Raw genomic sequence first — 27,252 nt, 5'->3', positions numbered from 1 at the left:
AGTTGTTCAGTCTTGTCCAATTCTTGGCAACCCCATGGACTGCAGCACACCAAGCTTCCCTGTTCTTCACTATCTATTAGAGTTTGCTCAAATGCAAGTCCATTGAGTCAATGATGCCATTCAGCCATCTTCAGCCTATGTTTCCCTCTTCTCCTTTGGCTTTCAATCTTGCCCAGCATCAGAGTCCTTTCCACTGAGTTGGCTCTTCACATCAGGTGGCCAAAGTATTGGAGCTTCTGCTTCAGCCGTGGTCCTTCCAATGAATATTCAAGGTTGATTTTGACTGGTTTGATCTCCTTGCTTCCAAGGGACTCTCAAAAGTCATCTTCAGCATCAAAATTTGAAAGCATCAATTCTTCAGTGCTCAGCCTTCCTTATGATCTAACTCTCACATCTGTACCTGATTACTGTAAAAATCATAGCTTTGACTATACATACCTTTGTTGGCAAAGTGATGTCTCTGCTTTTCAATACTCTATCTAGGTTTGTCATAGCATTCCTTCCAAGGAGCAAGTGTCTTTTAATTTTGTGGCTGCAGTCACCATTCACAGTGATTTTGGAGCCCAAGAAAATAAAATCTGTCAGTGTTTCCACTTCTTCCCCATCTACTTGCCATGAAGTGATGGGATTGGATGCCATGATCTTAGTTTTTTAATTGTTGAGTTTTAAGCCAGCTGTTTCATTCTCCTCTTTCACCTTCATCAAAAGGCTCTTTTGTTCCTCTTCGCTTTCTGCCATAAGGGCAGTGTCATCTACATATCTGAGGTTATTGATATTTCTCCTGGCAGTCTTGATTCCAGCTTGTGATTCATCCAACCTGGCATTTCACATGATATACTCTGCATATAAGTTAAATAAGCAGGGTGACAATATGCAGCTCTATGTACTCCTTTCCCAATTTTGAACCAGTCCATTGTTCCATATCTGGTTCTAACTGTTGCTTCTTGACCCACATACAGATTTCTCAGGAGTCAGGTAAGGTGCTCTCTGCTACTCCCATCTCTTTAAGAATTTTCCACAGTCCACAGGCCAACCCTGCTACTATTTTTAATAGAACATTTCTATCTAGAATTCTAAGCAACCCAACTGAAACCTCAAACTGTTAAGGGCACAAGTGATTTGGCAGACCATCTACCTCCCTAACCTGTGTCTCAGGAATCCTATTTGAATCATAATAGGCAATAAAATTCTATCTCATTTTGGTGTACTGTCACCCAGAAAACAGGGCATTCAGAGAATGAGAGGCAGAGCTTAGGAGTTTTCACTGAGTTGAGCTGTCCATGGTAAACAGGCATATGGTGTTTCTTAGACAATGGGATGCCAGGAACAAGTATTGGGGGATGTTGGAGGGAGGGCTGGAGATGCACTGCACAACTGGGTCTAGTTTGGGGGCCCTTGTACTGTTTGACATCCCCGTGGAGGAAGTAGTTATTAAAAAGAAAAAGAAAAAAAAATAGCATGCTTGTAATGAGAACGTAAATATATATCTTGCTGCAAGTACTTTTTTTTTCAAGAGCTATTCATTAATCTTTTTTAAAAAAATAGAAAAAAAAAAAAAAAGTACCAGAGAGGTCATTTACGATGTTGAAATCTTGATAACCTTGATTTCTTTTTTTTAAAGAGATGATTTAGAAGGTGAGCCAAGCTGACATGGCCGAAGTCGTCACTTGTACCACACTGTTCTCTGATGGAAATAAGTACTTTGCAATCTCAGGTGTTTGGTAAACTTTATAAGTATTTTTATAGAGCCAAAGCCTCATGCCAAGCAGGCTGACTTCCAAGAGAAGTGTGGATCTATCCCCTGTTTCCTGAGCCACACAAGTTCCTCTTTTACAGGGAGCCCTGATTTTCACGATGCTATTTATTATATATGCTTTTGGTTAATTTTTGGCCTTCAAAGAATATTTGTGCTCTTATTGTCTAACATGTCCTTTGATCTTTCATTTTCTTTTTTCCTAGGCCCCTTTAAGCAGCTTTTTAAAACACAGAGGTTGCAGCAGATCCATCTGCCCTGGAGTATATGTGTTTTTCTAAATGAATCTTCCTCTCTGACCCTTCATGACTACCTCCTCTATTCTTAGTGACTTCTCAGGATAGAAGTAATCTGAGTTCCCTTCCCAACTTTGGGGAAATCACTGGAACCCTAACTTGCTGATCTATAAAATGGAGGTAGTGATGCCTGCTTTGCTTTACTTCTAAGTTAGGTGGATAGAATGAGACAGTGTCGATGAACAGACTTTGTGGTTTGTAGTCAGTCATATAAATGCAAGTCTTATGAGCACCACACTGCCTATCATCTGAAATTCTGTAGTGTTCACGCTTCAGCCTAGAAGTTTAGCAATTAGATCATTCCTCTTATCTAACTGTGTTTGCTGGGTCTGCTGGGTATTTGTCAGTTCTCTCCATCTTTACTGAAAGCATGTTGAAGGTGGAGAGCACATCCCTACCCCTCTGTATTTGTTGCCAGGCTTTAGCCAGCTATGCTTAAATGCTCAATTAATGTGGGCATGTCACAAATGTCCTTGCCCCCTGTCTCCATAATCTAGGGCAACTTTGACTCACTCCAGGAAAAATTCTCACTCTACTCATTAAACTCTCTTCTCTCAATCATCATCCATGCATTTACCAAATGTTTACTGAGCACTCAGCAAGAACTGTTCATATTAGCTAATGTTCATAAAGCATATCATCTGTGCCAGGCACTTTACTTAAGCCCTTTACATAGATGTGTTCATGTAAACCTCCTAACAGCCCTTTGAAGGGAGTGTTGTTATTATTCCTATTCTACATGACCAAACTGTTGAGTAACTTGCCCTAGCTTGTGCAGTTAGAGAGATGCAGAGCACAGGTCATTCATGCTGAATCCAATTCCAGATCCAAAGATCTTCTTCATTAGGCTAAAAGATGCCTGGGCATCCTTGATGTGCCAGGCACGATAGTAGGTGCTGGAGATAGTAAGATGAATAAGTCTGGGCCATTAGGGTCTAGTAAGAGAGACAAATAAGTAGATAAATAACTACACTATGATGGAAATGAGACTGCGGGAAGAAAAGAATGCCACCAGAGGAGAGACACAGTAGTGTGCTGCAGAGAAAAAGGGCTAGCTTCACCTTGTGGGAGGGGCATTGGAAAAGTATTTAGAGATAAAGATGGTGTTCGTGATCTAACCTGAGCAGAAGAGGAGTCTGCCAGTCGAGAAGAGCTGTACTCCTCTGCTGGGTATTCAGCAAAGCTGATTATGGGGGTGACCACAGAGTATACCAGACTTCTTTGGGAAGCACACTACAGGCCAGTTAAGGACTTGACCCTTGGCCTGTGGGTAATAGGGTGTTACCTGTTACCTGAAAAATGGATGTTTTTCATAACTTTTATTGATAGAATTTCAGGGTTGGTTTTAAGTTGCAAAAATAAAACACAGAACTCCCTTATACCTGTCCCCTCAGTTCTCTAGTTGTTAACATTTTGGGACCATTTGAGAAGAATTTTAGGTATGTATCCCATATGCATCCTAACACTTAGGTGTTTCTTACCTAAAAACTAGGATGCTGTCATGAATAACCACAGCGTAACTGACCACCAATCAAGAAGCAGCTGAATTCAGTAACACCATCTCATGCAAAAACTCCACTCACGTTTTGCCTGTTGTCCCAGCAATGCCCTTTTTAGACCCAAGATTGAATCTGGGGTCTTGTATTTGGCTGTCATTTCTTCTGCTTCCATCTGGACAGTCTCTTCTTATCTTTCATATCTTGGACATTTTAGGCCAGTTACTTTGTAAAATGTCACTCTGTTTGGCTTTGCTTAATGTTCCCTTACGAATTTTAACTTTTGCCAGAAACAGCACAGAAGGATGCTGTATTCTTCGTGCATTGTATCAGGAGACGATGACAGATGTCTCATTGCATTCGTTACTGATGATGTCACCTCGTGATTTGGTTAAGATGATGCTGGCCAGGTTTTCCACTGTAAAATTTGTAAGTAGGTTGATCATATTAATAGTAAATAGCAAGCATTTTATTGGGAGATAATCTGAAACTAAGTGAATACCCTGTTCCTCACCAAATTTTCACCCGGTGTTAATATTCATTGATGGGTCTTGCCTGAATCAGTTGTTATTGTTGCAGTTATTGTTGCCAAATGGTGACTTTCTAAACTCTTATCAGTCCTTCTAAATTACTAGTAGGCATTCTACTATTGAATAGAGATTTCTCTTTATTTGTTTACTTTGAATATCTAGTTTGCTCAAAGGATTAAAATTCATTACTATCAAGTTGTCCCAGACACAACCAGTGGGAATCCCTTCAAACTTACCTCTGTGTCCTTTTGATTTTTACCCCATCCTTCTTTGAGTACTTCCCAGTTTTCTATACAAGATATTTCAAGTTCATTTTTTATTTTCCCAGCCCCTGCTCCAGAGTCATTTTTACAGGAACTGGCTCCTTAGTGGAGACTGATATTTACAAACTAAGATCTGGGCACTTTATACTTGATACAGCTATGATGACATTGCTTCTAGACCTCTGAGCAGAGAGAACTAGGAAATATTATAAACATATACATATTACATTTGTATACACTCATGTGTATCTGTTGACATATCTTTGTCTATCTAACTGTCAATTAAATAGCATGAGCTCACACTGTTTTCAATACCAAATTTATAAGATTTATTCTGGTCTTGCCCCTTTTCGTGTGTGTAACCCCTCTCTCTGATAAGAAGTCTGGCTCTCATTCTCCATAATGTATTTATATATGTGTTCAGTCCTCCCTGAATGTTTGGTTCTCAGTTATCCTTGCCCAGTGGTGAGCCCAGTCACAGGCCTATGGACCACTCCCTCCCATACCTCAGGCTCAAGTTCAGTCCTACAAAGTGGAAGAGGGAGGAAAGGGAGGAAAGCTGGTTAGAAAGTACAGCTGCAGCCTGTACATCCACTTGGCCCCCACTGGGTGCCCTGGACCAAAACTGAGCCCTGGACACGCAGGCCCCCTCCCCTGAAAGCCCAGCTCAGACCCCAGTGAAAGCTTATAATCAGAGGAAGTCAAGTGAGCAAATTCACATTTCAGATGTCATTTTGGAAGCTTCAGGCTATGGATAGATTGGAAACTGGAAGATGGGGAGATAAATTCAGAGCCACTAATAAGAGTCCAAGAACCTTAAAGTGGGACAAGGTCATCATGTCCCTGGTGAAGTGAGGATTCTCTTTGTCCTACCTTAGGACATGCTCCGTGGTATCTGAGTTATTACTGCTGGCTTGCTGTGTACCTCCTGACCTCAGCGGCATTCTAAAGAAAACAAATATCTTTAAGGGACCTTTCAAAAAAATCACAGGATAGAAATGTTGAGCAAAAATGTTAGAGGATTATACACAAGTGTAAAGAATGCACCTAACAAATAAGCAAAGTTCATAATGGTATTTTGCCTCCCAATAAAAGCTGCATTTTTAGTTTTGAACAGGAAACAGAGAAACAAACCCTGCTTTGCTGCAAAAGCCAAGGTAAGAGGAGGTTCTCCCAATAATAGCTTGTGGCGGGGAGTCTGCCATTAGAAATTACACGCATTTTACCAGCAACAAACAGTGAGTTGCCATGCTGGAGGCCTCTCTGAAAGGTAGGGGAACAAAACCACTCACATAATGTGCCCTTGTCTAAAGGAAGGCCAAAATTCCTCCCCTGTGTAGCAAATACAAACACAAGCGGATAAGAAGTGCCAACCTCCATGGGTCCTTGATTGCCCAAATTGTCTCTGATGGCCACCTTCACAAAAAGCAGACATGCACCTGGAGGAGCCACACTCTGTCTTGGCCCTTCAGCTGCCAGGTCACACTGCTGCTTCTCTGAAAAACAACTGCAAGTGTGTTCATGACCCTTGGAGACACTGCTGTGGTTGATTCTGTGACTTAGAAACAGATCCGTCATTTTGTTATTTGTCATTTTCTGAAGTTGAAAGCACCAGGGACCCAGGAATTTGTATCTCAAATCTAGTTTGTCCTGCTGTCTTCATTATTCTGGCCCTCAGAAGCATTTCCCTGGGCTGCCTGGATTGGATTCCTGATTCCCTTGTTGTTGTTTGTTTTGTTGGGTTGTGGTTTTGTTTTTGTTTTGGGTTTTTTTTTTTTTTTAGTAATTTATTTATTTGTTTCATTGGGTCTTCTTTGTGTGCAGGCTTTCTCTAGTTGCAGGGAGTGGGGCTACTCTTTACTGCACTGGCCTCTCTTGTTGCAGAGAATGGGCTCTAAGCGCACAGGCTTCAGCAGTTGCAGCACATGGGCTCATTAGTTGGGGCTCATGGGTCCCAGAGTGCTGGCTCTGTAGTTGTGGCACATAGATTTTACTGTTCCATGGCATGTGGAATCTTCCCGAACCAGGAGTCAAACCCATGTCCCCTGCATTGGCCAGTGGATTCTTATCCACTGTTACCACCAGCGAAGTCCTCCCTTGTTTACTAGCTGTGTAAGGTTGGATAAGTTGCTTGGCTGGTCAGAGCCTCTGATGTATTGCTCTATAAAATGGGAGAACTGATAGTACCATCTTCATCTGGTGGGTATAAGTAATACATAAATTTAGGTATGTATCCCACATCTGGAGGGACCTTAGCCCTGAGTCCTGCTAGGATAATGCAGAGCTGGGGCTTCTAATATCCACAGTGCTGGCCTCTGTCATAGGGAGCAGCCCCATTCTTAGCACCCACGTGTCCCAGTCATGGGAGACTTGGATGCAATACAGGTGGCACTGACATCAGTGTGAGGCCTGGGAGGGGACACTCTAGGCCACAACTAATTAATCATTGAACTTCTCCAGGCCTCAACTCCTTATTGTTAAAATGCAAATAATAATAGTACCTCTTTCACAGGGCTGTGAAATGGATTAAAGGAGGCAACTCATTTAAGGCAACCAGCACAGTATCTGGCTCATTGTAAACACTGGTAATGTTAGTATCACTCTTGTTATTGGCAGTAATAGGTGATGTCAGCTGGATATGTTGCTGTCACATCAAGGCATGTGGCTCATGGCAAAGGGTCACTGCTCTGCCCGAGGCCAAGAACTAACCAGATACAGGCAGAGTGACAAGACCACATTCCAGTAAGCTGTACTTTGGGCGGGACTCCAGCACCATCAGAAAAACAAAGTGGTAATTGGGAAACCAAGCCTAAAATTTTAAATCCGATTATAAACATAGGGCAACCCAAGTACACATGATGCTGGACAGAGGGCAAGAAGCCTACTTCCAGCCTTGCAGAGTGGGAGGTAACCTTCTGTCTCCTGCCTACCCTTGATCAGGAGTCAATTGCAGGAGCTTGGCAAGGTCCAGCCAGAAGCTACAGGGCATCACTGTCATCTGTCAACTCCCAATGCCTTCCCTGCAAGCAGGTTTTGGCAGAAAGAAATAGGAATGTAGAGAAGAAAGGTTCAGAGGAAAGAAAATAGTGTAGAAAGAGAATTCAAGGGGACCAGTCTCCCTAACATTTTGGCCATGAGCCCAACCATGAAGCCAACACCTGAAGCCCAGAAACTGAAACAAACCATAGTGCTCGTGTTTACCATTCTCTGTACACAGAGCCAGATCCTTTAGCCCAAACCACTGGGGCAGGTGTGTTTTGGAATTCAGAATTTGGGACATTTTAGAAATATGTTATGATTACTAATACATTAAGTATATAACATCTGCAGTAAGTTCTGGCAAGGGGTGGGAGTGGGGAGGGGCCATAATCCAATAGGCTAGTATGACTGCAGTAAACTGTAAATGTTTACATCAAGTGAGATGAGGCCTGTCAGAGCGTCGTGTCTGTCCAGGCCCAGCTTTGTCACAAAAGAATTTGCACCACCCTGAAGAAAACCTAGAGCTTTAGGGACTCTGAAATTGGGGTGGGTGGTTTTTAGAGGACACAACTGGGGTTCCATTAAATGTGAGTTCCCTCACTCTTCCTGAGCATCTGCTGTTGCAGGCAGCATGCTAGGTCCTGAGATCACAGTGGTGTATTGGTTTCCTAGGGTTGCCGTACCAGAGTACCACAAGAGAAGTGACTTAAAACAGCAGAAAAGCATTCTCTCACAGTTCTGGAGGCAAAAACCAAGTCCAAAATTATGATGTCAGCAGAGCCATGGTCCCTGAAACATGTGAGGGAGAATCCTTCCTTGCCTCTTCTAGCTTCTGGAGTTTACCACAGTCCTCAACATTCCTTGGCTTATGGATACTTCCCTGCCATCTCTCGTCTCTGTCATGACATGGCATTCTCCCTGAGTGTCTCCCTCCCTTTTTATAGGGATACCTGTCATATTAGATTAAGGATCCACCCATACTCTAGTATGACCTTGTCTTAAATGGTTATATCTACAATGACCCTACTTTCAAATAAGGTCACATTTTGAGGTACTGGGAGTTCGAATTCCAACATATCTTTTAGAGGGGTCCGATTCAACCCATAACGAGTGGTAAGCCAAAACAGGTTTAGCCCCATGCTCTCACCAAGGTAATAGTCGAGTAGGATAGTCAGATTACAGGTATGTCCTAAAGAAGACATACAAATGGCCAACAGATAAATGAAAAATGCTCAGTGTCACTAATTATCAGGGAAAAGCAAATGAAAACCACAACGAGATATCATCTCAGACCTGTCAGGATGGCTCTCATCGAAAAACCAAAGGCCACAAGTCTTGGCAAGGATGTAGAGAAATTGGAACCCTTGCATGCTGCTGGGGAAAGTAAAAAATGGTGCAGCCACTGTGGAAAACAGTATGGTGGTTCCTCCAAAAATTAAAAATAGAACCATCATATGATCCTGCAATCCCACTTCTGGGTATTTATCCAGAAGACTTGAAATCAGGGCCTTGAAGGGAAACTAGCATTCTCATATTCACTGTAGCACTAAGTATTCTCAGTAGCTGTTTCCAAGATGTGAAAACAGCCTAAACAACCATGAAAACAGTGATATATACTTTTAAATTGAATATTATTCAGCCTTAGAAAAGAAAGAAATTCTGCAATATGTAACAACGTGGATGAACCTTAAAGGCTTTATGCTAAGTTAAATAAACCAGTCACAGAAGGACAAATACTCCATGATGCCACTTATACAAGGGACCTAAAATAGTCATAGAATCATAGAATTAATAATTCATAGAATCAAAGAGTGGAATGGTGGTTGCCAGGAGCTCAGAAGAAGAGGAAATGGGAATTGCAATCAACAAGTGTAACGTTTCAGTTAAGCAAGATGAGTGTGAGATTTTCTGTACAACACTATACCTAGAGACAACAATACTGTGCATAACACACTTAAAATTTTGCTAAGAGAATGCTCTTTCCACAATAAAACAAAAAATCAAGTGTGTTGAGACTTTCCAAATAGAGAACTATGCATGGAACCATATCCTAGAGGAGAATTTTACCCAGTCGAGGGCTTCCTCCCTGAGGAGGTAACATTTTCAATGAAGATGAAAAGATGGATTAAAGTCAAGGGGAGAAGCATGAATGCCCTCACTCTCTGATGTCCAGAACCCCAGTCTTCCTCAGCACTGGAATTATGGGAAGCCAGAACCCAGAATCCCAGCGAAGGCCTTGTCCATGTCTCCCGGGCTGCCAGCTACAGCTTGCCTGCAGGCTGGCTCCCACGGGCCTACAGTCCCTCCCTCAGAAACAGCCAAAGGCACAGAATCCAGGGAGGCAGCTCTTGGCAGCCATTGAGACCCAGCGCTCACAGCTGAAGCCCCCATGCAGGGGAGGAATAATGGGGTCATCTCTCTGCTTTCCCTCTTTGGGCCTAAATTGATGAAAAATACTTGGACCCGTAATCAGCAAACTGCTGAATGTACAGATAGCTTCTGCTGCCCTCCTTCCTTGAAGATGTATGAGTAAGCAGATACGTCTGTTTCATGAGTTTTTCCAGCAGAGTTGAAGTGGCCTCATGGCTGCCAGATGCCTCTGCTTCAAGCTCCCAGTGACTGATTTTCTGCCAGAGGTGAGGGCAGGAGTGGGGCAGCCAGCAGTGTGGAGACTGTATTAGAGCAAATTTTAACCTTGGAACAGCACTCACTGTGTAGGCAGCTCCTTTATGAGACATGCATAGAGTGTTCATCAGCACTGGGGGTGGTGGTTGTATTTTACACCCACAGCATTTTAGTATTTCTCTTGAAAGTGGTTGGCTGGAGGGTGAAGAACATCCTTTTTTGAAGCATAACAAATGCAAAGAAAGTTCACACATTCTGCACGTATGGCCTGGTGATTTTCACAAAGCGGGTGCACATCCAGCACCCAGATCAAGATAACATCCCAGAAACCCTCCCCCTCCCCGCAGCATACCCTATTTCTAGTTACTACCCACCAAAGGCAGCCACCTCCCTCACTTCTAACATTGTAGACTCGTTTTGGGTTTTGAGTTTTAGGTAAATGAAATCACACTATGAATTTTTGTAGTTGTGGCTTTGTTCACTCAATTTTATGTTTGTGAAACTCGGTCATGTTCCTTGTTGTTCTAGGTTATTCTCGTTCTATGATGTTTTATGTGAATATATCCTAATTGATTGTCCATTTACCTGTTGATGAGCATTTGGGTAGTTTTCCATCTGGGCTATGAGGAATAGTGCTTCTGTGAACATTAATTGTTTAAAAAGAAGTATCATTCATTTCTTTTTGGCTGTGTTGGGTCTTATTGCTGCTCCCGGTCTTACAGCGAGTGCATGCTACTCTGTAGTTACAATGTGTGGGCTTCTCTTGTGTGGAGCACAGGCTCTAGGGCGCACTGGCTTCAGGAGTCGTAGCTTGCAGGCTCCAGAGCACAGGCTCATTAGTTGTGGCTCACAGGCTCAGTTGCCCTGCGGCATGTAGGATCTTCCCTGACCAGGGATCAAATCCGTATTCCTTGCATTTCAAGGTGGATTCTTAACCACTGGACCACAGGGAAGCCCTGAACATTCTTGTATATGTCTTTTGATGAACATACACACGTTTTGGGGGGAGAATATATATTTGTACTACACACATGCTAAGTCGCTTCAGTCATGTCCATCTCTTTGTGACCCCATGGACTATATGTAGCCTGCCAGGCTCCTCTGTCCTTGGGATTCTCCAGGCAAGAATACTGGAGTTGGTTGTCATGCTCTTCTCCAGGGGATCTTCCCAATCCAGGGATCAAACCCATGTCTCTTATGTCTCCTGCATTAGCATGTGGGTTCTTTACCATTTGTGCCACGTGGGAAGCCCAATTATATATATTTCAAGAGTACAACATGTGCTTTGAGATACAGAATTAGTGGTCTATTGTTCCACAATGACTTTTCCCCAAACCTAGGAGCTCACAACAAAAATAAACATTTATTACCTCTCACAGTTAAATGAATGAGAAATTTGGGAGCAGCTTGGAAAGGCGATTCAGGCTCCGGATCTCTTAGGAGGTTGGAATCATCTGAAGGCTGGGCCTAGTCCAGTAGGACTGCTTTCAAGGTAGCTCACCCCTGTCACTGGCAGGTTGATCCTGACTGTTGGTGAGCAGCCCGATTTCCTTTGCATGTGGACTTTCATCCACATTTTCTCGGGGTCCTCATGACATGCTGGCTGGCTTCCCCCAGAGTGAGCAGTCAAAGAGAGAGAGCCATGTAGAAGCAATATCCTTTCTCTAATTTAGCCTTGGAAGTCACATAGCACCCCTTCTGCCTCATTGTATTCCTTACAAGTGAGCCAGTAAGTCCAGCCCATAGTCAAGACTCCATCTTTAGAATGGGGAAGAGGCAAAGATTGTGTGGACATATTTTTTAAACCAGTAGCCCTTTAATATTTTAAAGCTTGGAATTTACCCAAGCTGGGGATCTAAAAATAAGTTTACAGACATTCATACAGGATCTAAAAGTATTCAACTCAGCCTCTCCTCTTTTATTCATTTTAAAATTCTGTGAATATTTATAGGGCGGTTTTCAAGGTATTTCCTAAAAATAAGATGGCATAATAGAAAGTACACAGGCTTCAGAGCCAGACACACCCAAGTTTGAATCCTGGGTTCACTACTTACTAATTATGGGTATTTGGGCAAGCAACCTCTTAGATTCTCAGATTCCTTCAACTTTAAAATAGGGAAAATCAATACAGCCTATCTCATAGTGTTCTGGAAGTAATTAAATGAGATAATGTGTATAAAGTGCCCACTATAGTGGTAGATCCCTTCCATTTGTTCATTTATTTTAAAAAGTAGTAACTATATATATTAACTGTTTAGAAGGAGCTATGATGAACCCTGTGAAAGACACAAAACTGACTCAGACACAGATCTTGCCTTCTACAGGTGTGTATTCTCATAGGGCCCTTAACAGGCAGAGAAACTGTAATACTACTGAGAAAACATTTCATATCTGGAACAAATATGGATACAGTTTATTTACAACTAAATATGGATTAAGTTTGGATATATGGAAATGGAAAAAATGTTGAGGGGCAAGGAAAAACCAGAAGTATTACATATTAGGAGTAATCACTTGAGTAAAGATAGAGCTAGAAAACCAGGGGGCATGAACTGAGAACAAGAAAGGACTTCATTACTGATATGGCTTGAGTCCAGGGTAGGAAAGGAAGTTGTGGAAATAGGAATTGGAAAGGTAATTACCCTAACAGAGTACCTGGAAAGGGTTGAGAGAGCTCTATTCAGCTTTACAGTCTGATGAGAAACATTATGGCACCCCACTCCAGTACTCTTGCCTGGAAAATCCCATGGACGGAGGAGCCTGGTAGGCTGCCGTCCATGGGGTCGCTAAGAGTCAGACACAACTGAGCGACTTCACTTTCACTTTTTACTTTCATGCACTGGAGAAGGAAATGGCAACCCACTCCAGTGTTCTTGCCTGGAGAATCCCAGGGACGGGGGAGCCTGGTGGGCTGCCGTCTATGGGGCCGCACAGAGTCGGACACGACTGAAGTGACTTAGTAGTTGTAGTAGTAGTAGTAGTAGTAGAGAAACATTAAAGCTAGTGACTTTTTTTTTTTAATTGGAGTAAAGTTGCTTTACAATGTTGTGTTAGTTTCTGCTATACAGCAAAGTGAATCAGCTATATGTGTATATGTATCTCCTCTATTTTGGATATCCTTCCCCATTTAGATTACCACAGAGCATTAGGTAGAGTCCCTATGTTATATAGTAGGTCCTCATTAGTTACCTGTTTGATACATACTAGTGTATATATGTCAATCCCAATCTCCAAGTTCATCCCACTCTCCCCTTCCCCGTTTAGTGTCTCTACATTTGTTCTCTACATCCATGTCTCTATTTCTGCCTTACAAATAGATTCATCTGTACCATTTTTCCGGATTCCATGTGTATGCATTTACTGTAAAATATTTGTTTTTCTCTTTCTGGCTTACTTCACTGTGTATGACAGACTCTAGGTCCATAAAGTCAGAGACTTTTAAACCAGTTTTCAGGGCTGGCTACAAAGGTTAGGCTGTCCTAGCTACTGAAGGGTCAACTTGCCATGCTTTTCTTGGCTGGCTCCTGTAGAATCTTTGTGTCTCACTTTGTAAACAGAACTTTCTAAAACTGATCATTAAAGAACACTTCTCACTCCAAACCCAAGAAACTCAGTTTTTTTTGTTTGGTATTCCCATTTTGGAGGCTGCATCAACAGGGAAATTGTTTTTATAGGCCCTTAGATCACTATAAACATACTTGTCAAGACTTGGCCATTTGGAATGGCCCGTTTATGCACTTAACTCATCTCTGTGTTTGACTTCCTCTTCCAGATAATAAGCTGTCCTCTCCACTGATTCCTCCTCAAGAAGGGTGATCTATTTTGCAACTTTCACTTTTGTTACATTCTCCAGTCCCAGACAGTGATGATATTTATACATAAGACAGGGACATTTCTATGCTATGATGGCAGCTTGAAGGAAGTTGGAACCGGCGACCTTTCATTTTGAAGCCAAAGAAAAATAAACGTGTATGTTTCAGTCTTGCTAAGAATGGAGGCTAGAGAGATAAGCAGAAAGCCTTCTTCTAGACCTGCTATTCACTATATGGTATCTAAAGCCTTTATGTGCACACGTATATCTTATCCAACATACCCTCTTATTTTGATGAAGCTTATATGTTTCATCAAAACAGACATAGAAAGTGAAAAAAAGATAGGGATTTCCTGATGGCTCAGATGGTAAAGAATCTGCCTGCAATGCAAGAGACCTCGGTTCAATCCCTGGGTCAGGAATATCCCCTGGAGAAGGGAATGGCTACCCACTCCAGTATTCTTGCATGGAGAATTCCATAAACAGAGGAGCATGGCGGGCTCTAGACCATGGGGTCACAAAGAGTCAGGCACAAGTGAGCAACAAGTACTTCCATCAAAATAGACATGATTGTGACCATTTCTGGTGGTTTTGTGGTAAAAATTGGATGTTTCACTTTATCACCCGGTTTAAACAGATTCTTGAACATGAAGAGAAAAGATGACTTCTAGTCTTGGGATAGAATTCCTAGCCAAGCTTGGGCTGGACCTTCCCAAATACCCACATAGGTGTTTTTACTCCATTAGGATAACACTTGAATCAAGGCAACCGTTCTGTACACAGGTTCTCAGGGTATTCTCTTCCTCTGATTTCTTCACAGGTGGGAAATTGGCAAGTGGAGTCCTTGTAGTCTCACCTGTGGGGTTGGGCTGCAGACCAGAGATGTCTTCTGCTCCCACCTGCTTTCCAGAGAGATAAATGAAACAGTAATCCTGGCTGATGAGCTGTGTCGCCAGCCCAAGCCCACCACGGTGCAAGCTTGTAACCGCTTCAACTGCCCCCCAGCCTGGTACCCTGCGCAGTGGCAGCCGGTGAGTTCTGAGGTTAACACAGTATTGGAGTTTGTGTTTGCAGCAGTACCTCAGGACAGGGGACTGTGTTGTCTGAGAGTGCTGTCCCATAAAAGGAATGTTCAAGATCTGCTCAGGCATGTCCAGCTCTTTGCGACCCTGTGGACTGTAGCCCACCAGGCTCCTCTGTCCATGGAATTCTCCAGGCAAGAATACTGGAGTGGGTAGCCATTCCCTTCTCCAGGGCATCTTCCCAACCCAGGGACTGAACCCTGGCCTTCTGCATCTCCTGCACTGGCAGGCGGATTCTTTACCTCTTGAGCCACTGGAGCTTCCCAATACTCCCACAACCTTATTCAAATTCAGATCTTTTCATTACAAATAGCAAGCTCTTTCCATTCTACCACCCACAGTGATCTCCAAAAGCAACTCAAATGACCCATCTCTTAACCTGAAGATATTCCTGACAAAGTTTTCACTGAGCTAAGGAAAAAGATTTTAAATAAGGACTGTGTGGTGGGTAAATTCCCATAAAGCTAACTTTTCTGAATGTTTGCTCTTTCTAGTTTTTTTTTTTTTTTTCTGTTTAAAATTCTAAGAGATAAAGATACCAGGCAATGGCTTTTTTCTTTTTTTTTTTAAACATAATTCCTTAGCAAAATAGGATGTTAGAAATCAAGTCAATTCCAGATTTTTAAAATTTTCCTGATCCATGGGGAACTATCATTTTAAAGCAAGGGTTGGCAAACTGCTGCCCAAAACCAAACCCAGTTCATGACCAATTATTGTAAATACAGTTTTTTTGGAACACAGCCACACTCTTGCACTACACGGGCATGACTGCTGGTTGTGACAGAAACTATATGGCCCACAAAAGCTAAAACATCTACTCTGCCTCTTTACAAAACAGTTGGCTGACCCCACTCTAAAGCATTAAAATAATAATAAAAACACAATTATTTTATCCTCATATCCTATCTAAAATTAATATATATTTATCAAACGAAAGTTAAGTACCCTTTTTTGCATACCTTTAAAAAACATAAGACTTTTCTTTAAAGAAAACACTTTTAATCTTACAGTGCAGTACCTTGAAAAGTACAGTAGTACTGTACAGCAGCTGGCATCCAGGGGCCGGCATCAAGTGAACAGGCAAGAAGAGTTACTGACTGGAGGAGGGAGAGAAGGTGGGAGACGGGAGAGCTGAAGGGTCATCATCAGCAATAGGAGATGGAAGGCAAACTGCAATTTCACTCACACCTTATGAAAAAACACAAGATTTTAGATTGATTACTTGGATAAAATCTTACTGTGCAATTGCCTTCCTATTAGAATAGCCCTCATAGTTTTAAAGTGACAAAAAAAAGGTCCTGGAAAATAAGCCTGAAAAGTAAGGGAGACATACATCCCAATTTTACTGAAACAGTTTTTACTCTCAGAAGTGGCCCAATTAGAATGATAAATGATGCAGTCATCAGACTGAGAAGGAGAGAGAAGGCAGCCTTGGTCCTGAGACAAGGAGCTGCCATTTCCACGCATCCTCTGTGCTTCTTCAAAACGGTGGACAGGGCCCCTTCCTTCCTCCTTCCCCTTCCTGGTAAAGTTCTCAAAGAATCTAATAGTAATAAGTGAGCAAAAGACTCGGTGTAAAGCATCTAGAAGCAGACATGGACGCTATACTGTCCATGTCTGCTTGGATGTATATCCTTTTAGAACCTAAATGTATATGATTAAGTTCATAACTTCCATGCTACTGTGTCAGTGAAAATCAAGAGAATATTGTGTACTTTGAACACTTTGTGTACTATTGTTCTTTTAAGAAATATACATTATTATACACCTAATTGAAGTTAATTGTCATAACAGTCCAGTAAAAAGTAGATTTTATTGTCTTCATTTTAGTTTTGAGGCAACTGAGGCTCACAGAGCTAGCTAACCTAGGAGTGGACATCAGCTCAGTTTTATGTGATCCTTTCCATGATACCCCATTGTTGGAAACCACTGTGGCAGAAAAGACCCTCAAGGGATTACATAGAAGCCCCCTTGTTTTATGGATGATGTAACTGTGACCAAGATATAGTTTTGCCCAAAATCACAAAGCCTAATCCGGAACCCAGGTTTCCTGATTTCTGGTGCATTTATACTTTTACCTTTAACTATACTCAGGCTCCGTACTGCACCACTAACTTATGGTCATGCTAAGAAAAGATGAGGAATCAGCCTAGCTCAACCTCTACTGTTGAAACTAATTCCCTGGATTTTTAGTTTGTGTTGCCATTAAGTACCTAATAAGTTCTGGGTAAAATGTTTATTGAATGATAAAATGAATGAACAGATCAACAGTACCACCCACAAACCCTGGAATGTTTTTTACTTTATATCCCACTGATGGGTTTGTTTCATGATTGTAGGTCATAATATTGACGATGGAAGTCAGCGAAGCACCAGCCTTTTTCAGTAGTTGCACATGCTGCTGAGTAATGCCAGGGACCTACGCTGTTCTTTCAGTTTTTACAGCACATCCATATACATGGTCTTTTTTGCTCTATTGCCAACATTACCGCCCCCATGCCCAGCGGTCCTATTGAATCATCGGATTTCTAAAGAGTCAGTTATTCTTCCATTGTCCATCGACCTTGGGCCTGTTAAGATATGTATTTATTTTGAAAGCATTTTCTATTTCACTTCATTAGGGAGAAGCCTTTGAGATAAGTTGGATTTAAATCTACTTTTCAGATCAAGGAAGTAATAGTAAAGAACTCTTTGAAGTTTAGCCAATGAACCACTGACTGTACTTTATCAGGACTTTTTAAAAGATCTTGTTTCAAACCCGATACATAATCGTTGTGAAAAATATTCAAACATAATAAATAAATAGCATAGAAAGTGAAAGCCACGAGGGATTCTACCTTCCACAGAAAAATTCCTGTTAAACCCTTGGTGCCTAGGAATCCTTGGTCACTTTGAGGAATCTCTGAACCTGGAGAAAACAATTGGCTATTCTTCTTATATCATTTCCTAGAATCTTACATCTTTAGAGTTTTAGGCAAAATCAGCTACCACTGACCACTTATTAGGAGAAAGGAAGTCATTGTTTATGCTTGTGAAATAAGTCAGGAATAATTTAAGCATCTCCAGTCTACTTAGCAGTTGTCCTAGGACACCACTTAGTTGAGATATCGGCTATTGGCTGTCCATTTGCCAGCCTTGCTGGGACAGGGGACCTGTAGTGCACAGAAATGTCTTTTCCATTCAGCTGCCTGGATGCACCAGGAGAGAGGGCTGAGGTGTTTCATCCTTCAGCAGCCAATGTACAGTTTTTTTCTTACAAAACAAAAGGAGAGGGTAGATCCAATGCTTCATTTAAAGGAAGACAGATAACATCCTGATGAACACTGGCCTGTCTGACGGGAGAAAGTCCCCCTCCTTGCTCTTTCGATATTGGGCTGCCACTGACCTCATGCATATTACATATGCTTTTCTGGGGGGAAAAAATACAAATTATGTAAGTTGTCATTTACCAACTAGGAATGCAATCTCCTTTGTCCTTCATAGAGCATTGACTAACAAGTAATATGTAGCCAATATTTACGCATTCTACAGGTCTGAGAAGCCCAAGTATTTATGTTAACATTTTAGTTTAGAAATAGTTAAGGTGAAATGAAGCACAAATCTAATTTCTAATTCTAGCTTTGGTTTTTAGGGTGCCATCTTTATTTCCTTTCTACCTCTTAGTCCTTACTGCATCTCTTGGTTTTCATCTTTGGTCTTGTGTGAAGGACTCAATATTTATCAATTTAGCTATAATGGCTTGTTGAGATTTTATGGTTGACTTGGGCCCCAGTCTATGAGGTCGCAGAGTCGGACATGACTGAACGACTAACACTTTCACTTTTGAAACACTTAAACATTTCATGAATTAGTCTCCCAAATCCTTTATAGTTTATGAAACATGCACCCACACTCCTTCTGCTGCTTCTCCTCCTCATCATCATCTTTCATGTTGACTATATATAATACTTCTAATTTTTTTTATTGAAGTATAGTTAATTTACAATGCTGCATTAGTTTCTGGTGTATAGCAAAGTGATTCAGTTTTATATTTTTTTTTTCAGATTCTTTTCCGTTATATGTTATTACAAGGTATTGAATATAGTCCCATGTGCTATACCATAGGTCCTTGTGTATGTATCTGCTAATCTCAAAGTTCTAGGTTATCTCTCCTCTAAACCCTGTTATCTACTTCAGTAACCATACATTTGTTTCCTATGTCTGAGGCTATTTCTCAGTTTTGTAAATAAGTTCATTTGTATCACTTTTTGGATTCCATATATTAGTGATATCATATATTTATCTTTCTTTGACTTTCTTCACATAATATGATAACCTCTAGGTCCATCTATGTATATTAATTACTTTTTAAATACCTCATGAGAGATCATTTTCACAACTGGCATGTTACACCACCATGACTGAGAACCTTTGATATATATGCATGAGTAAGTGTGAGACACCTTGATCATGACAGTCTTCTGCAAGGATTTTTTTCATTGACTGTCCGTGGTCATATAATAAAGCCAAGTGGCTTAGTCAGGCCGTCATTCCTCTGCATGTCTGCCCCCTCACATCTCTAACTCTGGTTCTCCCAGCCCTGCTTGTACATCCCTTCTGCCCACACTTCTCTCTGCCTACCCGCAGTTTTCCACCTGTCTACCTGTCAGAGCCCCCGGGAGTCCCACCTCTCCCACCAGGACTCCTCTCCTGTCCTCCTGCTCTGCAGCAGCCATTCAAGGTCAGTGCTGCTCATTTAACAGTGAGATTGCACGGTACTTGGGCAGGTGAAGCATAGAGAAGGATGCAGAAAAGTACATGGCAAGTGTGCTGTTCATTTATTGAGCACGTGGTACATTTCAGAAGCTTCTTCTTATTCTAATATGAGCAGCACTTACTGTGCATCAAGTGTAGTATCAAGCCACTTAATTTTATATTCAACTCATGTAATCTTCAGTAGCCTTAATGGTATAGTTATTACTATGATCCCCATTTTGCAGATGAGAAAACTGAAGCACTGTGAGATTAATGTGGATTCAGATTTTATGTAGTAGAGTTCGTTCTACTGAGCTTCATATTCTCTTTTAAATTTTTTGTTAGTTTATTTCTTTTTGGCTGTGCTGAGTCTCCATTGCTGCACGCAGGCTTTCTCCAGTTGCAGCGAATGAGGGCGGCTCTCTAGCTGCGGTGCTGAGTCCTCTCATTGCAGTGCTTTCTCTGGTTGCGGCTCACAGGCTCTAGAGCACTGGCTTTAGTACTTGTGGTACATGGGCTCAGTTGCCCCTGCAGCATGTGAAATCTTCCTGGATCGGGGATGGAACCCGTATCCCCCAGCACTGGCAGGCGGACTCTGAACCACTGGAGTCCCAGGGAAGTCCTTCATTTTCTCTTTTAATCCTTTTAGCAACCCTTTGAGGAAACAAGGCTCAGAGAAGCTGTGCTTGCCCCAGCTCACACAGTCAGTAAATGGAAAAAAGTCTGTGTGCTTCACAACCCATTCTCTTTTCCACTGTGCAGTGCCTCCTTCCCAGAACGTCCTTGCTGTTTGCTCTACAGTATTACATTGTGAGGAAATCTGATATCAGCCTAGTATCAGCAGTTTAGGTAAAAGGCAGGATTTGTTACCTCCCCAGAGTTGTTCATCTGTGTGTGGCTCCTACTGCTGCTCTAACAAAGTACCACACACTCAGTGGCTTAAAATACCATGAGTTTATTATCTTACAGCTTGGGAGGTCAGAAGTCTGAAATCAGTTCCTACTGGCTAAAATCAAGGTGTTGATTTTAAAATCAGGTCTTCATTCCTTCTCGAAGCTCTAGGGAAGGCTGTGTCACCTTGCCTCTTCCAGCTTCTAGAGGCTCCTGGCTTCCTTGGCTCATGGCCCCTTTCTCCAGCTTCAAAGCACTTGACTCCAACCTCGGATTCTGTCCTTATCCCTCTCTGTCTGACTCTGATCCTCCTGCCACCCTCTTACACCATCATGACTACATCAGGCTCACTGTGATAACCCAGGTAATCGCCATGTCTCAAGAGAGTTAACTGAATCCCCTCTGCAAAGTCCCTTTTACCAGGTGAGGTCACATGATCACAGGGTTCAGTGATAAGAACATAGATATCTCTGGGGTCAGGACTCAGCCTAGACTGTGGGCTGACAAGGCCTATTAGTCTCCATTACGACAAGGTCCTTGAGATTCAGAGTTTGCTTTCTACTCCTCCTCCTCTTGTCACTGTTTTTGAGCCTTATATGCATCAATCTTCTTTGCTTTTATTCTAAAAAAATAACTTTAAAACAGAAGTGAGGAAAAAAGAGAAAGATGCAAGGAAGATTAAACTGCAGTGAGAGACTCCACTCTGAAGCATCGTTTATATTTATCTATATTACTTGTGTTTTATGTGCAGGACTGCATCCCCCCCCGTACATACATCTTGCACGCATCTGTGTAGAGACTGAAAAGTCACCACAACCCCTATTTTCCTTCCTTGCTTAAAACTGTGATTATGTGGTGATTTCCCTGTAAAACTTTTCTTTTCTTTCTTTTTTTTTTTTTTTAATCAGGGTTACAGTTCAAAATGCCTGTAGTTTAGCTATGTAAAAAGACATATGAGAGGAGAGGCCCTGCTGGTAATATTCAGGAAAAAAAAAAAAAGAGACAATTTTAATGATAACCATAAATGCTTGTGAATTAAATTTTTCATTTTCTAGATCTAAACACACCACACAGAGAAGAATAACTTTGGTCTGGATTAGAGGGCTGAATTCTGGCAGAAAGAGTCAATGTGGTCATCCGTTTTGTTATATACCAGTGACTAAAATGTAAATCCTCATGAATCAGAGACATCTTTATTTAAAATGTTGTATCCAAGAAGGAAAACAAAAAAGCTTATTGGAATATTTATCTTATTTTTAGTAGTGTACTTCATAAAGAAATGGATGCATGATACCTGGTGGCTCAGTGGTAAAAAAACAAAAACAAAAAAAACCTGCGTGCTAATGCAGGAGATACTTGTTTGATCCCTGGGTCCAGAAGAAGACCCCTGGAAAAGGAAGTGGCAACCTACTCCAGTATTCTTGCCTGGGAAATTCCATGATCAGAGGAGCCTGATGGGCTACATTCCATTGGGTTACAAAGGGTCAAGTACAACTTAGCAACTAATAGCAAATGCTATCCATGCTTCACGTAGTAACAGGAATATTAAACCCAAAAGATGCCCTGCACACTCCTTGTACTTCCAAGATTAAGAAAGCTTAATTAACATTAGATGACCAAGATAATTTTAACTCACAAAATGATCCAGATAGAAATTCTGTTTTTATTTAATAATTTTGTTTAGTGAGATTCCAGTCCTCATGTTCTTTGTTTTTCTGAGCCCTCCTGCACTTAGATTCAGTTTTGACCCCTGTTACATACTAAGCACTCTAACTGCCCCTTGAACGTCTCAGTCTCATGTATCACCAAGTTACCTCCAATGACGAAGGTCTAACACCAATTAACAGTGTCAGACTTTATTTCTGGGGGCTCCAAAATCACTGGAGATGGTGACTGCAGCCATGAAATTAAAAGATGCATACTCCTTGGAAGGAAAGTTATGACCAACCTAGACAGCATATTCAAAAGCAGAGACATTACTTTGCCAACAAAGGTCCATCTACTCAAGGCTATGGTTTTTCCAGTGGTCATGTATGGATGTGAGAGTTGGACTGTGAAGAAAGCTAAGCGCTGAAGAATTGATGCTTTTGAACTGTTGGAGAAGACTCTTGAGAGTCCCTTGGACTGCAAGGAGATCCAACCAGTCCATTTTAAAGGAGATCAGTCCTGGGTGTTCTTTGGAAGGACTGATGCTAAAGCTGAAACTCCAGTACTTTGGCCACCTCATGCAAAGAGTTGACTCATTGGAAAAGACTCTGATGCTAGGGGGGATTAGGGGCAGGAGGAGAAGGGGATGACAGAGGATGAGATGGCTGGATGGCATCACTGACTCGATGGACATGAGTTTGGGTGAACTCCAGGAGTTGGTGATGGACAGGGAGGCCTGGCGTGCTGCGATTCATGGGGTCACAAAGAGTCGGACACAACTGAGTGACTGAACTGAACTGAACTGAACACCAATCTTGATAACACACCTACCTGCCACCTTCCCCAGCAGACCTGATCTTCCCTCATGAATCTGGTACTGTGAGTGACACCACTATCTAGCTTATCCTTTCATGAGAACCTGGAGCTATCTCAGCCTCGTTTTTCCTTCACACTCAGTCAACACGCAAGTCCTGCTGATTCTACTTCCTGTATCTCCCCAACCCCCATTGCTCTCTTCCTCTCACATCCTTCTTTCACCGCCTTGGTTTCAGTCCTCACGACTGACCAGACCATTATAAAACAGCCTTGTACTTGCTGTCCCTGTACTGTCTTGCCTAACTCTGGTCCAATGCTTCATAACCTGGTATCAGTGGTTTTTTACTACAGGCCCTCTGTAAAGCCTTTAAAATATTAACATGTGCTCAGAATCCCCAAGTAAGGGAATGGCATGCACTGCCATTTAGACTTATTTGACCAGGAAACCTTTTCTCCATGGCACACCTGTGACTATGTAACAGGGCAGTACTCGCTGGAGCCCACTGGCCTTTGCTACCTGAATCATTTCTACAAGTTAAATCATATTACCTCCTGCTTTAAAACCCTTAATGACACCCCAAAGTCTTAAAAGTATGTCCAATTATGTCCAAAGTCCTTCACTCTCGGCTGCTACTCAGTCTTGTTTCCCAATGACACATCCCCATGAACTCTCACCTGTCTTCTCAGGACTGCTTAAGGTGTGAGCATGCCATGTTCCTTCACAGACTATCTGCGCACACATGGTCTGACTCTGCCAGCACTCCTGTTTCCCTGGCCATCCCCTCCTATGTCACTTCCTCCACAAAGCCTTCCATCTTTTCCATCAAGACTGGGTTGCACTCTCCTCTTTTGTAAAACTGATCACATGCATGCTGCATGCTAAGTCGCTTCAGCCATGTCCGACTCTTTGTGACCCTATGGACTTGTGGCCCTCCAGGCTCCTCTGTCCATGGGATTCTCCATCAAGAGTACTGGAGTGGGTTGCCGTGCCCTCCTTTGGGGGATCTTCCTGACCCAGAAATTGAACCCACATCTCTTACATCTCCTGCACTGGCCAGTGGGCTCTTTAACACTAGTCCCACCTGGGAGACCCAAAACTCATCTCACTTTATGGGAAAGTACAGTGACTGAACTGCAGACACCTGAAGTGAAGTGACCATCTCAGTCATCTGTAGTCCCTAGCACCTAAGACAGTGCCTGGCAATCAGCAAGCACTCAGGAAATGTTTGAGGAAAGAATGAATGAGCAAATGAAGAAAGGCACGAAGTGAGTTAGAATCTATTAGCAGAGCACATTATATTAAAACTGGAAAGTTGACCTGAGAAACAGAATGTGGATATCACTTGTGTTGGGCTCAATAATGTGACTTGAGGTGCGAAGGAAATAAACTCAGCTCCCAGTGAATTGAACTACCAACATGAAACCGAAAACGTCAAAGGAGGCAAAATTTATGACTGTGCTGATCATAGGGAAGTCTTTAAAAATTCAGGACACTCAGGCCATTGTACTTTTGTATAGAAACATAACTTTTAAATATTCCTCATATTGTATTGTTTTTACTTTTCCTATAAAATTAATGAATCCATGACCTTATATCATGAAATATGCATGGCAACAAGGATAAGCAATATAAATGCTATTTTGGGTTATTTATTCTGTTTATGCCATATATTTTAAAACAATGCCCATTACCAGAGATCTGCTTCTTCATACCACAATACTGTTTTCAATGATGATTCATAAAGCAAACATTTTTCATTTTGTTTTATTAAATTTCTCTTGCTGCTCCCTTTAAAATATTTTTCTCCTTTGCATTCTGCCTCTCACACAGGACTGTCAGCCTCACCAAGTAACCTTGACCTGTTCACAAAGTCACCACAGACTTTGGAAGCCTTATTAATTTGAAGTTTCATCTTCTACAATTTTTTTAAAAATTTGAAAACCACCTTTTAATCAGTGTACACACCAGGGAAACTTTTTGAGCAAAGATGAGACAAGCATTTAAAAGCCAAATCCCTGATGACATTAACCCAGCCAGAGGGTTGTCTGCCATCCCTGGAGGGTCACAGTTCCCAGCAGAGCACACAATGCATCTGGCTGAAACCCACCAATGACTGATGTAGAAGCAGCATCTGGCTGATGATAAAACAGTCCGATAAAAGGTGGGTGTTCAGCCCATCAGCTGAATGTTTGTTTTACATCTTTTCAACATCTGGCTTTTTGGCTCTTTTGTTCATCCAATCATCAGTTCAACAAACATTTATGAAGAGTACACTCTTTGCCAGATGCAATAGTAGGCACTGGGGAATAGAAAGATGAGTGTGTTCCCTTTCCTCAAAGTCACACAACCCTGTGTACATGTAGGGAGGCAGAGGGAAAGATCAGGGCCATAAACAACCAGCCCTAATTGGGGAGGTGCAGCACCCTTCCAGGTCAGGGTGGGGTAGGAGGTGACTTCTGTACCATGAGGCAGAGGGGTTAGAAGAGGCTTTCCTGAAGCAGTGGCCTGTGAGCTGGGCCTTCAAGGATGTCCTGGAAGTTTCTGGCTGGACAGAGAGGTGAAGGGCATTGCTCCCATAATGAACAATGTGGTCAAAGGCCATAGCACAGGAGGTATCTGTGTGCGCAGGGAAGGGCAGATTGTCCACTGCAGCTAAGGCAGCGGCCATGGCAGGCCGGCAAGACATGTGCTCGGGAAGCTCAACACAGATGAGAGTGTGAGGGCCCTGAAGGACATTCTCAGCAGTCTGACTTTATCTTCGAGTGCTGAGAATTTCCTGCAAGTTGTCTATGTAGCATGCATGCTAAGTCACTTCAGTCATGTCCCACTCTTTGTGACCCCATGGACTGTAGCCCACCAGGCTCCTCTATCCATGGGATTCTCCAGGCAAGAAGACTATAGTGGTTGCCATGCCTTCCTCCAGGAGATCTACCCGACCCAGGGATCAAACACACATCTCCCTCATTTCCTGCATTCACAGGCAGGTTCTTTATCACTAGTGACACCTGGGAAGCCCATTTCTATCCAAATTAAACTTCAAAATAACAAGCTGATTTTTTTTTTTTTTTTTACTTTTCTTGCCGGTATTTGGTCATCCAATTATCACGGAATTCTGTACGGTGTTAGGGGGAGTCTTCTGAGCGTTTGGCCCTTAAATTAGGTCCTATCTGAAAAGTGATATCCCAGCTCTGATATTTTGAGTGGTCACCCTCCTATATACATTTTATTACATCTCCACCCTTAAAATGAAACCAATCATCTTCGTCCACTTCCTTAGTTTGAGAGACAGAAAGTTTACCTGCCTCTTTTCCTTATTGTCACATTCATTAAGATGCTGAAGTCTGAGAGCTGTTCTCATTCTGGCACCTGTTTATTTTGGAAGCATTTGTTCAAATTGAATGGACCCCCATACACCTTATGTGATACTCCAAACAACCAGTGGTTCTAACAGAAGCTGTTCTGGGTATCAGGTCCCCACGCCCGCCCTGTCTACCCCATGTTTATTTTAGTCCCATTGGAAATGGTGGAGAGGCATTCATTTGGAGAGATGTTTCTGAATCCTGTTCAGGCGCTACGACGTTACCAACTCTTTGCGACCCCGTGAACTGCAGCATGCTAGGCTTCCCTGTCCTTCATTGTCTCTCAGCATCAGGGTCTTTTCCAATGAGTCTGCTCCTTGCGTCAGGTGGCCAAAGTTTTGGAGCTTCAGCTTCAGCATCAGTCCTTCCAATAAATATTCAGGACTGATCTCCTTTATGACTGACTGGTTTAATCTCCTTGCCATCCAAGGGACTCTCAAGAGTCTTCTCCAACACCACAGTTCAAAAGCATCAATCCTTCGGTGCTCAGCCTTCTTTATGGTCCAACTCTCACATCCATACATGACTACTGGAAAAACCATAGCTTTGACTATAAGGATTTGTTGGCAAAATGATGCCTCTGCTTTTTAATACGCTAAGTTTGTCATAGCTTTTCTTCCAAGGAGCAAGTATCTTTTAATTTTGTGGCTACAGTCACGTCCACAGTGATTTTGGAGCCCAAGGAAATAAAATCTGTCACTGTTTCCCCTTTTCTCCTTCTATTTGCCATGAAGTGATGGGACCGGATGCCGTGATCTTAGATTTTGAATGTTGAGTTCTAAGTCCACTTTTTCACTTTCCTCTTTCACCTTCATCAAGAGGCTCTCAATCCTGGTTATACAGAATTACCTGGGAGTTTTAAAATTTTTCTACATTTAAAAAATTAACATCTGGGACATACTTCCCAGAGGTTAATAGATATGAAATGGGGCCCAGGACTCAGGACTTTTTAAAAGCTCCCAGGTGGCT

The 27,252-nt window shown here is 42.2% G+C and overlaps 1 protein-coding gene across 14 annotated transcripts in view; it reads left to right on the top strand.

Moving 5' to 3' along the window:
• The window catches only part of ADAMTSL1 (ADAMTS like 1), a 1,112,438-nt gene that overhangs the window by 920,030 nt on the left and 165,156 nt on the right, over positions 1 to 27,252 (top strand). For all 14 annotated transcript variants that reach the window (XM_086414961.1, XM_086414960.1, XM_086414965.1 and 11 more), the window contains one exon: positions 14,574 to 14,784. In XM_086414961.1, coding sequence (XP_086271087.1) covers positions 14,574 to 14,784 — 211 coding nt within the window. The remainder of the gene's footprint in view (positions 1 to 14,573; positions 14,785 to 27,252) is intronic.

The sequence above is a fragment of the Bos grunniens genome, chromosome 8 (assembly GCF_055505025.1).
Source record: "Bos grunniens cultivar Pamir isolate PY7600 chromosome 8, Bosgru_T2T1.0, whole genome shotgun sequence".
In the NCBI taxonomy this organism is placed as follows: domain Eukaryota; kingdom Metazoa; phylum Chordata; class Mammalia; order Artiodactyla; family Bovidae; genus Bos; species Bos grunniens.
The sequence above is the reverse complement of the archived record's forward strand: the minus strand, read 5'-3'. Positions and strand labels throughout refer to the sequence as shown.